Below are 12344 nucleotides of genomic sequence, written 5' to 3' on the forward strand. Positions count from 1 at the left end.
TCTTCTCCTTGTCAATTTTTTTTTTCTAGCTCTCTTCCTTTCTTTTTTTCTTCAACTAAAATATTTTCAAGAATTCCTTTAATTTCTCCTATCTCTCCCCCCTGACTCATTTTCTTAGGATATTCCCAAAAATTCTCTTCTCCTCTAATCTCCCCTTGAAGAGAATTTTGGGTGTTGTAAGGTTGGTTCCCAAAGAAAGATACATCCATAGATGTAAAATACTTTCGTGATCACGGGTGATAACACTTATAGCCTTTCTAAGTTGGGTGATATCCAAGGAAAATGCATTTATGTGCCCTAGGATCAAACTTGCTATGATTGTGGCCATTAATATGGACACAAGCTGTGCAACCATAAAACTTTGGAGTTAGGGATGAAAACAAATGATGAGAGGCAGGAAAACATTGTTTTAGGGTATTTATGGGAGTTTCGTATTTTAGGACATGGGTTGGCATTCTATTGATCAAATAGGATGTTGTCAAAATAGCTTCTCCCCAAAACAGCTTTGGAATGTTCATTTGGAACATCATGGCATGGGCAACTTCAAGAAGGTGACGATTTTTTCTTACCAACACTCCATTTTGCTGTGGAGTGTCAATACATGATGAATGATGAATGATTCCTTCTTTTTGTAGATACTCTCCTAGAATATTTGAGTAATACTCTCTCCCATTATTCGTGTGAAGGATCTTAATGTTGGTTTCAAATTGATTTAAGATCATCTTGTGAAATTGTTTAAACACACTAGCAGCTTCAAACTTTTCGTTCAACAAATACACCTAACACACTCTAGTGTGATCATTAATGAATGTTATAAACCAACGAACTCCAGTATTAGTTTTAACACGAGAAGGTCCCTAAATATAACTATGAATTAACATGAAAAGACAAGATTTTTCATAAATTTGAATGGGAAAAGAAGCCCTATGGTGTTTGGCATACTCACAATTCTTACATTTAAATTGAGAAATATCTTTATTCTGGAATAAACTAGGAAACAACAGTTTTAGATAAGAGAAACTAGGGTGTCCTAGTCTACAATGCCACAACCAGATTTCTTTATTCTCTGCTATACTACTTTTAGCTTGATACACCCTTTTTATTTCATCACCTTGCATTTTTTCTTCTAAGAGAAATAGTCCATCAACCTCCCTAGCACTACCAATCTTCTTCCCCATACACAGATCCTGAAAAAGACAATGTTTTGGATGAAAATTAGCAATGCAGTTCAAGTCTTGGCAAGTTTGCTAATGGAAACAAGATTGCAAGACAAGTTAGGCACATGTGATACAAATTTAAGACTCGGGTTCTTAGAAATTTGAACAATGCCTATTCCTTTTACTTTAGTTAAGGAACCATCAATAATTTTTACCGTTTGAGTCCCATTACAAGGAGTATAAGAACAAAACAGGCTTGAATTCCTTGTCATGATCAGTTGCTCCTGAATCTATGATCTAGGAGTCAGATTTCAAGTATTTAGTAGAAAGGTTTGTACTAAAATTACCTGACTAGGCCAAATTTGCAGAGGTAATATTTTGGGAATTTTGGAATATAAACCTATAGAATTGCTCAAGTTGCTCCTTGGTAGGGTTTGGAACTCCAGTATTTCCTTGCTTGGGCTGTTTTGAAAAATCTGCTACTGCTTGGAAGCCTCGGCCCCCATCTGATCCTAGGTTCCAACCTCGTCCTCCACCACCATTATTCCAACCATGACCTTTTCCAAAGTTCTGGGGTAAATTCGCTGGTCTCCCATGAATTTTCCAGCAGCTATCTCTTGTGTGTTGTGGTTTCTAGCAATGATCACACCATAGACTATCTTTGTCATCCTTCTTCCCTGCATTTTTCCCTGCAACATAGACCGAATTTGCTCTAATATTTTTGTTTCCTGTAGTCGGCTGATTTGTTGTTGATAATGTAGATGTTTTAGCTGCAGTTGACTTCGGTCCACTCATCATAAAGCCTATGCGACTCTCTTCTCTCCTTATTGAGTTGAAGACCTCCCAAAGAGATGGAATGGGCGAGCTACTTAAAATCCTACCCCTTTCTTGATCAAATTCAGGCCGCAAACCAGAAGGAATTTAAAGACTCTTTCCTTTTCAATCAACTTTCGGTAAGTGGCATGATCCTCTGGGTTTTTCCACACAATATCCTGACACAAATCAATTTCTTGATACAAAATATTTAAAGAATTGAAATAGGCCATTATTGACGAGTCTCCTTGCTGAATTGACCTTGCCTTCTCACTCAACTCATAGAGTTTAGAGTCGTTTCCCAGATTTGAGTACATTAAATTAGTTGCATCCCAAATCTCCTTTGCTGTGTTGTAAAGTAAGCCATTTTTTGATAGGAAACGACAACGGAATATATTGATAAAAAGAAGGTACAAAAGAAGGATGAGGAATCCTCCCAGCAAAGAAAAACAAGACTACAAGAAATCAAAAATAAGAAAGTACATAAAGAGAAAAGACACTCTAGTTACACGCCGCTAACCAATCAAGTTGTAGCATGTTAAGAGGAATCCCCTTAAAAACCTTAGAACAAAAAGCCCAGAAAGAGGTAAGAAAACAAATGGAATCCCAAAGATACTCAGAATTCCTTGCTTTGTCCTCGAAAATCCTTGCATTTCTTTCCCGCCACACCACCCACATTAAAGCGATGCACGCGTTTTGCCATAAAACAATCCCTCTCTTGGAAGATCCAAAACCATTAAAATTACTAGATAACATGTCAGAGATACTCCTTGGGGAAACCCAATCCATCTTTGCTGATTGAAATAATCTGTGCCACAACCCTATCGTCAAAGAGCAATGAAGGAAGAGGTGATCTATTGTTTCTCCATGCTTCATGCACAACTTACATATGTCAGGGCTAAGTGCTTTGTAGGGTCTTCTCAATTGTAGCAAGTCATTAGTATTAACCTTCTTGTGAGCCACCAACCAGACAAAGGACTTGACTTTAAAAGGGACTTGAGCATTCCAGACAAACTTGGTAGGGAAAATTGTAGGCGACTCAGAATATTGGGATAAGGCCAGAAAGAAAGATTTGACTGTGAAAAGACCTGAAGGAGATAAGAACCAAGATCTCTTATCTGGAACCGAAGATGAAATGTGTAGACGATCTAAAGACTGCATGAGGCCCTCTAGATCTTCTATCTCAGAATCAGAAAGATTTCGGCGAAAAGTGAAATTCCAAGAGAAAGGGCGGGTATAACCAAGAATTGATGAAATAGGAGCATTTTTATCCGTGACTACTCTAAGTAATCTTGGATATTGGACACCCAAAGGTTGTTCCCCCCACCACAAGTCATCCCAGAACCGAATTCTATCCCCATTACCTACCACAAACCGAGTAAACTTGGAAAACTCTTGGTAGACTAGTGCAATGGCCTTCCAAGGACAACGATGAGACCATCTAACTATGTTGTTGACATCCCAACCATTGGAGTGTGATCCATAAATGCTTAAAATCACCTGATGCCATAGAGCAGAACCCTCTCTAGGATATCTCCACAACCACTTCCCTAAAAGAGCGACATTCCTTATAGATATCTTTCCAAAACCCAATCCCCCTCTCGATTTCGGCTTACATACCACGTCCCAATTAACCAAATGGTCTCTTTTGCCTTTCCCTACGCCTGACCATAAAAAATCTCTTTGCATTCTCTCAATTTTTGCTGCCACAGAGGCGGGAATCTTAAACAAGGAGAGAAAATAACAAGGCATATGGGTGAGACAAGATTGAATGAGAGTAATTCTGCCTCCAAAAGATAAATATGCCTTCTGCCACCCATCTAATCTCCTTGATATCCTCTCAATCACAGGATCCCAAAAGCAACTCGTCTTAGGATTCCCTCCCAGAGGAAGACCCAGGTAAAGTATAGGCCACCCAGAAGCCTTGCAGTCAAGCATCTCGGCCAACCTAGAAAGGTGATTCTGCTCCAGATTAATACCATAGATATTGCTTTTGTCAAGATTAACTTTCAAACCGGAAATATGCCCAAACACTAGCAGGACATTCTTAAGGGTCATCATATCCTCCTCCCGAGAGCTGGAAAAGAAAATGGTATCATCTGCGAATTGTAAGTGGGAAACCCTTGTTCTATTCCTACCCACCTTGAAACCCTCCAAGACGTTTCTCTCCTCAGCTTTCAATAACATCCTACTCAACACATCTGCCACTATAGTGAACAAGAACGGTGATAAAGGGTCTCCTTGTCTTAAACCTCTAGATGCCTTAACCCACCCTTTCGCATTACCGTTCACCAGGACTGCAAAAGAAACCGAGGACAAGCAACCTCTCATCCATTTCCTCCATCTAATACCAAACCCTTTCATCTCCAACACATGATCCAAAAAATCCCAACTCACATGATCATAGGCCTTTTCAAAGTCAATTTTGAATACAACTCCTTCCTCCCCTGATCTTCTTTTCTCATCCACTATCTCATTGGCTATGAGAACTGCATCCAAAATTTGTCTCCCTTGTACGAAGGCTCCTTGAGTAGAGTGGATGGTCTCATGAAGTACCCCTCTTATACGCCCTGCTAACACTTTGGCTATTATCTTGTATAGACTAGTGATCAAACTAATAGGTCTAAAGTCTGAGATTCTCCTTGACATGCTTTTTTTAGGTAACAGAACTATAAAGGAAGCATTGGTGCTTTGATTAATAATTCCGCTCCTATGAAATTCTGTAAACACTTTCACTAGATCCTCCTTTATCACTTCCCAACAATCTTGAAACACTGCTATGGTAAAGCCATCCGGCCCCGGAGCCTTATCCCTGTCCATCTGAAATATAGCCTTAAAAATCTCTTCTTCAGTAAAGGGGGATTCCAACCTAAACGCGCTCTCACCAGATATAGGGGACCAATCTAAGCCTTCCACTCTCCAAGATTCTCCAGAAGGACTCGTGTAGAGCTTTTCGAAGTACCTTAAAATCTCCTCTTTTATGCTCTCTGAATTATTCATCATTAGGCCATTTTCATTCTCCAACTCCTTAATGAATTTCCTATTTCTCCTGCCATTGGCCACCTTATGAAAAAATCTTGAATTGCAATCCCCTTCTTTTACCCATTTTACCCTAGCTTTTTGTCTCCAGTGTATTTCTTCCCTCAAAATCAACTCCTCTAACTCTCCTTTTTTTAAAGCTCTTTGGGCTAAAAGTTCATGGGTTAGGCCCCCTTCTTGCTCCAATGAATCAAAGTTAACTAAATCAGATAATATATCTTCTTTCCTTTTACTTAGCTCTCCAAAAGAAACCTTATTCCACACTTTCAATTTGGCTTTAACGAACTGTAATTTCCTCATGAACTTATGCCCTTCCCACCCATTTCCTTGAAATTCCCTCCACCATCTTCCAAAATTCTCCTTAAAACTAGGATGTTGCAACCACATATTTTCAAACCTGAACGGCGTTGGACCCCACTTGAACGGATTAGTTTCCAAGACAATCGGCCAATGATCCGATGTCCATCTTGGTAGTACTCCTTGAATACTTTGAGGAAATGCTTGTTCCCACTCATTTGAGTACAGGAAACGATCTAATCTCTTGCAAACTGGATTCACTTGCATGTTTGACCAAGTAAATGATGCACTCCTTAAAGGTAAATCTATCAATTCGCAATCACTTATGAAATCATCAAAATCCTTCATGCTTGGGGTTAATCTAGAACCGCCCAATTTTTCTGAACTTCTCCTTATGACATTAAAGTCACCTCCCACACACCAACGCGGAGAAGCCAGCCCAGCAATGTCTGAAAGCTCCACCCAAAAATCCTTCCTGAGAGCTGAGATGTTTGGGCCATAAACTGCCGATAGCCACAGAGATTCGTAACCGTTCAATGCAAACTTGATTGAGACCGAAAAAGAACCTAACACTACCTCCTCCCTGCTCAATTTTTTAGCATCCCATATGATCAAAATTCCACCCGAAGCCCCACATGCCGGAAGGGCTGCCCAATCCTTATTCCTGGCTGTCCAGACACTACCCACAAATCTTCTATCACACTCTTCCTTTTTTGTTTCCTGAAACATCACTACATCCGGCTTTTCTGATCTCAGAAAATCCTTAACCACCCTTCTCTTTTTCTTTGAGCCCAATCCCCTGGTATTCCAACTGATTATCTTCATGTGAAACTATTGTGACCCTAAACTCCGAACCAAAACCAGATAGTCTCACAATCCTGTGGAGCATCTGCTCTTCCTCCTGGAATATACCTTGATATCCAGATTTTTTAAAACCTCGCGTACTTTTGCCATTTTCCTAGGGGACAGTCCTTCTATTTGGAACTCGCCCGAAGGAGAGCCCGCAATACCTCCCAAGTGAACTGTAGCCTTACTGGACTCCTTGCAAGGTGATCTTAAAATAGCTGAGAGAGAATTGACACTCTCAGACATCTGGTAAGGACAAGCAGGCTGGATCACCTCCGTTTCCATTTCTAAACTAGGAATATCAACCGGAAAATGACCTTCATCGTTGCCTTTTTTGGAAAAAAATTTAGAGATTACTCGGTTTTCCATGGGTGCCAGAGATTGAGAAGATGAGTCGGGGGACATGGGGGTAGAGGGACACTGAATGTGTACGGGAGGATTCAAGAGGGAATTAGAAGAGGGTATAAGTGGATGTATGGAATTAAAAAGTGAAGACGTTACCTCCAGATTTTCCGCAACCCTCGGAACACAGTTCCCTATCAAGCTAGGCCCTTTACCTCTGGTTTCTGGCGAAGAAGGCTTAACAATGACTGCTGAGCCACGAGAATCAGACCCCACTCGGCCCAAAAAACCTTCCATATCTTCGTTGGATGAAAAAAATTTCAGATCTGCTTCCTTTCTCGGCGACGAGTCCCTTTCCCCTAAATTTTCCTTGCGAGGCCTTGATAAACACGGAGAAAAGAGAGGGCTTGCATTTAATCCTCTGTTTGCCTGAGATTCGGCGCCTAAATCATCTGTCTTTGGGTCCTCTTCGCTGTCCACCTTGATTTTTCCGCGCGAAGTGGGCTCGCTATTGCTCCGGATACCTTGTCGGTGCTCTGAGCTTGGGGGAAAGAAAGTTGACCACCGCTTCCTTGAACCGTGCAACACCTTCTTCTCCGCTAACCTGCTCGACTGAAACTCGAGGAGTCCAGGAGCTGATTTCACCTTTTCGTTTGCAGAAGAAGCGTCTTCTTCTTTCTCGCGTGACGACGCCGCTGTAACAACTGGGGTAACCCCATCTGGGCTTAGGCCCAAGCCCAGCATGCCTTTAATCTTGCAACCCATTACAGCTCCACTTGGATCAGTCTTTGCCAGCAACTGGGCCTTCCTCTCTCGGGCCCGACAGCCCATATCAGCACTAGCCTCATCTTCTCCGGCCCGAACTTCTCCTTCTTCTCCAATCCCGTCCATCCCATCTGTTGATTTCAAACGAGACTGTGACGGGAGCTGGCAGCCCTTACCCCTATTTCCCTCCTTCCTATGTCTGTTATCCTCCCCGACACGATACCTTCCCTCCTCCGTTGATCTTCCGCACTCCCCTCGCCTTCCTCCACCTGTCTCCATGTGAGAAGCGACAGCCACCCGAGTCGACTCATCCTTCTCGCTACCTCTCCGTCTTTCTTCATCTTCGACCACCACGACGACGACTGTGAACGCCCAATCCCCATCCGTCACCTCTAACATGGCTGGAAGGATTGCCCTATCCCTCATTACAATCTTTAATCTCGCACTGCTGAGATCGAATAACTTCAGCGTCCGCCAATCAATTTCTTTTACAGACCCCCATTGATCCACTATCTTCTTCAGGTGAACCTCCGACCATAGGTGAAATGGCAACCCCCTTAATTCGATCCATCCTTCTCTAAATTTCCGGTCTAATTCCGCATTTTCCTTCGGCGACCATCTTCGCAGCTGAATAATGTTCCTTTCCCCAACCCTTAACTTCCTCAGATCATGGAGGAATAAGGCTTCCTTGGTTGTTTCTCCAAACCAGGTTTGATATCCAACTTCTTTGGGCAAAACAAGCTTGTGTGTGCCATCCAAATACCCCATCTTGCCTCTACCACTTATGAAGAATCATATTGATTGTGCCCATTGGAGAAAATTTTCTCTGTTCAACTTATGGGTTGTTTTCTGAATCACTGGGTTTTCAGTGGGAGAGGGATTTGAACTGGTCGCCAGCTTCTCTCCTGCCTCAACTCCTTTCTCCGCCATCTCTCTTTCAGGAAGATGACGATATCACTCACTCTCTGACTGAATATTCGGCTCTGACAACATGTGATTTTCTTTAAGGATGAAAATATTAGTAATTATGAATATATCGGTACTTCGATTTTACAGATATATCGGAGATATATTGACGGATATTTAAAAAAAAAAAATTGATAAGCCTAAAATTCATCAAAACTCATGTCAATGTAAGAAAAATCTCATAGAAATGTAATTAGAAGTATAATAGACATTTTAAAGTTGTTTTGTTAAATAATTTGATATATGTATGATATAATTTATTATATTTGATTATAATATGTCTAATTTTAAAATATATTTAATATTAAAATTATGATACATTTAATTCAATTGTATTAAATGATATAAAATAAACGATGATATATGTATATTTTTTAATATTTAATTAATATATTAATAATACTAAACACACTATAAAGAAAGTTATCATGATAATTTTTATATTTTTAGTAATTAATTAAATGAAAAATTTTCATTTAATTATAAAATAATTATAATTAATTTGTTCTTTAAAATATTTTTTTAAAAATTTTTTTATATGATAAATTTGAATATATATATACATATTATGGTGTAATATGTTTAAAATGGTCGAGCTTGCTCCTAGGTGTAGGTTAAATATTTTGTTTCGGCTTTGAGTCCCCTCAACTACAAGTAGAAAATAAGGCATTTTGAGCTTTGATTTGCAGCTCGGCCCATGTTGGAGGTGGCCTGTGTTAGAGCTAGCAACATTTTTTTTGGCGAAATCTGGCAGAAATTTCCAAAATTTCACTGGAAAAATGTCAACAACTGGAGATATTTTCCCTACTTCGTCGATTAATTGGTAAATGCCGAAATTTCGGCCTAATTTTTCCTAAAAATCACCCCGTCGATTTTTCGCCTACTTGTTTTGTTTCATCGGTTGTCGGTCGTCGATACACGAAATTTTATCGAAATTATCCGAAAATTTCATCCTTGGTTTTCTTAGGAAAAGATTTCCAAATTTTTCATTGATTTCAAAATTGGTATATATAGGGCTGAATATATACACAATATTGCTAAGAATAAAAAAGGAAATAGAGACTATCGGCTAGGCTATGAAGACTAATGTATCTTTACAACTAATACACCTAATTTCCTATAATATCCTGACTAATACATTACAGAAATCAAATCAATCATCGAATATACAATTATAACCAAAAACTCTAATTAAGGAAAACAGATTCTTGACCGATTCTCTAGAGTGTGGAACTTGACTGCCACATATAAACTGCCATAAGGCAACTTTCTAAGTGGGTGACTTGCAATTAGAATTCTTTGCTATTGTCAATTGGACAGAATTGGCTAATCTTCCAAAAAAAAGGGAAAACAATGATATTGTTATGTTTCATGCCATCCCAATCACATGGTTCCTAATATAAGTAGAAACTGGTACTGATGAACCATTGTGCTTGTGTTTGAACTTCTATACCAGAAAGTTGGGATTTTTACATGATAGATTTCAACAAATGATGAAGAAAGAAACAAAATCTTCCACAAAGAAGATAGTTGGGGATCAAGAGTGAACACCTACCTGCATTAGCTTGGCTAGACAGACGAAGCCAAGACAGCAACCTGAGTATCTGTGTTAGGGACTCATGTGATACAGGAGGAACAAGCTCTGGCATGTTACTCAGAAGTGGCAAGAGCTGATTGCAACACATCTTCAAGGCGCTTCTCTGCAGCAGCATACTGCATTTTCTTGTCCTCAATGGCTAGAGCAGCCAAGGCTTTATCCTGCAGAAAAAGCAAGAATTTAATCTGACTATTTTCCTGTAAAAAATATGCAAGAGATGTGTAAAAGTGAAGCTTTGTTGATCATAGTAACCAATTGATTACAGGAGGCAAGTCCTGGTAGCTTCTCAAAGTATCAAGGATGGGCTTTGTTTTCTTCTCCAAATCCTTCCTGTGCTCAGCCATTTCAACCAACACCCCATGGCTGATCTCTGGGGTGTAGCCCACACGATTAAGTAATGCCTGCTCACAGAGAGCTATTTAGAATGAAAATGCACAAAATAAATTTAGATATAAAGATCTTGTAAGATATAAATTCAACAATGCATGCTCAATAAATAGATAAACAACAATTTAATGGCAACAAAAAATGGCCTGGAAAATCAAACAATTTTTACATAAGCAGAATTAAGTACTTACTAGTCTTCAGGTTGCAAGAGTTTGGTGCAAGATTCCAAGTTTAATTACTGTAGGATTTCAGAATTAAGTACTTACTGTAGCAGACAACTGAGAAGTCCACACTTTTCAGCAAAGAACAAGTAAAGATTATTCAGAAATTAATCTCTCAGATTGCCGCTTCCCAAACAAACTCAACAGCAGCAGCTTTGGTTGCTCAAAAAGGTAGTTTTTCAATTGCCTAGAGCTCTCAAAAGGAGAAGAATAACCAATGGATAATAGACTCGGAGGCTTCCAACCATATGACTGGTAATGTTGATTTACTTCACAATTACAACTTGTGTTCTGAGAACTTTATAGTTCGTATTGCTGATGGTTCTATGTCCAAGGTGGTGGGAATAGGATCAATATGTCTCACTAAAGACTTAATTCTAAAATCAGTCTTATTGGTTCCTAATATTATCTGCAATCTACTATCAATTAGCAAGCTTTCCAAAGACTTAAATTGTCACTAACTTTTATTCAACACATTGTGAATTTCAAGGCTTGGAATCGGGGAGGATGATTGGCAATGCTAAGGAATGTGCAGGACTATCTTCTTGAGGTTCTTAATAGTCCTAAGAAACAAACTCAAATTACATGTAGTGCGTCTTTTTCTATTCCCTTTAATTCTCCAAATAATGATAGTGTCATCAAGTTGTGGCACTATAGATTAGGACATCCAAATTTTTTGTACCTGAAAAACTTGTTTCCAAAGTTATTTAAAAATTCCAATGCTAAGTCTTTTCAATGTCAAATTTGTCAACTGTCAAAACATGCAAGAACCAGTTTTCCGTAGTGACATTTGGGATCCCTTTGAAATCAATAATGTCATAGGATCTAGATAGTTTGTATCTTTTATTGATGATCATACTAGGGTTACATGGGTTTGCTTAATGAAAGAAAAATCTGAAGTTGGTCCCATTTTTAAAAGATTTCATAATATGATCCAAAATGAGTTTCAGGCAAAAGTCAAAATTTTTAGATTTGATAATGCCTGAGAATATTTTAATTCAAATCTAGGAGGATACTTTGTGAACCAAGGAATAATTCATCAAAGTTCTTGTATTGATACCCCTCAACAAAATGTGTGGCCAAGCAGAAAAATAGACACGTTCTTGATGTTGCGAGATCAATCATGTTTACCATGAATGTGCCTAAAATTTTTTGGGGTGAAGTCAATCTCACATCTGCATACCTTATCAATAGAATGCCCTTTAAAACTCTTCAACTCCAAACACCACTCTAGAAACTTCAAAACTATCCTGATGCACACTTTATGTTCACCTTACCACCCAAACTTTTTGGATGTATGGCCTTTGTTCACATATATGATCATCATCATAGTAAGCTCGATCTGAAGGCCACCAAATGTCTATTCCTTGGCTACCCTCCTACACAAACAGGGTATAAGTGCTATTCACCTATCACTAGGAAATTTTATGTTAACTTGGATGTCACCTTCTTTGAAAAACAACCCTTTACACCAAAAATCCCATTTTGGGGGAGGAAAATTTACAAGAATGGAATTTTTGGGTTCAAGAAGAATTATCTCATAGGTTTGAACCAAGTATTCCTATCAATCAACCTCTACCTGAGCCATCTGAGCCACTCGAGTCTTTTGAGCCTTTACGCACTCCATCCACACCCACTCATACACAACATGCAAGAGAAACTAAGTTACATGTTCACTTAAGGAGGAAGCGACCTCAAGAGGAATTAGAGTACCACACTCAACCTGAGCAAAACTAAGAATCCGATCTAAATCCGAAAGTCTAGGTAAAATTCATAACACTCAAGTTAGTGATGCTCTTGCTGATCTTGATATACCCATTGCTCTTAGGAAAGGTGTGAGGTTGTGTACTCAGCACCCAATCTCTAACTTCATTTCTTATGACAAATTATCCTCATAGTAGTGATGGTCCTGAT

General features: G+C 39.2%; 1 protein-coding gene across 6 annotated transcripts in view; it reads right to left on the reverse strand.

The window, feature by feature from the left end:
* LOC100264615 (AUGMIN subunit 1) overlaps window positions 1–12344 on the reverse strand; it is a 29509-nt gene that overhangs the window by 10478 nt on the left and 6687 nt on the right. For 2 of the 6 annotated variants that reach the window (XM_059742099.1, XM_002264780.5), the window contains exons 5-7: window positions 10086–10223; window positions 9781–9983; window positions 1112–1187 (exon numbers count right to left, since the gene is read on the reverse strand). In XM_059742099.1, the coding sequence (XP_059598082.1) occupies window positions 9876–9983; window positions 10086–10223 (246 nt within the window). In that variant the 3' untranslated portion in view covers window positions 1112–1187; window positions 9781–9875. Of the gene's footprint in view, window positions 1–1111; window positions 1188–1504; window positions 7180–9780; window positions 9984–10074; window positions 10224–12344 lie in introns of those variants that run through there. The other 4 variants (XM_059742097.1, XM_059742098.1, XM_019223931.2 and 1 more) reach the window with 3 other exon arrangements.

The sequence above is a fragment of the Vitis vinifera genome, chromosome 13, assembly GCF_030704535.1.
Source record: "Vitis vinifera cultivar Pinot Noir 40024 chromosome 13, ASM3070453v1".
In the NCBI taxonomy this organism is placed as follows: Eukaryota; Viridiplantae; Streptophyta; class Magnoliopsida; order Vitales; family Vitaceae; genus Vitis; species Vitis vinifera.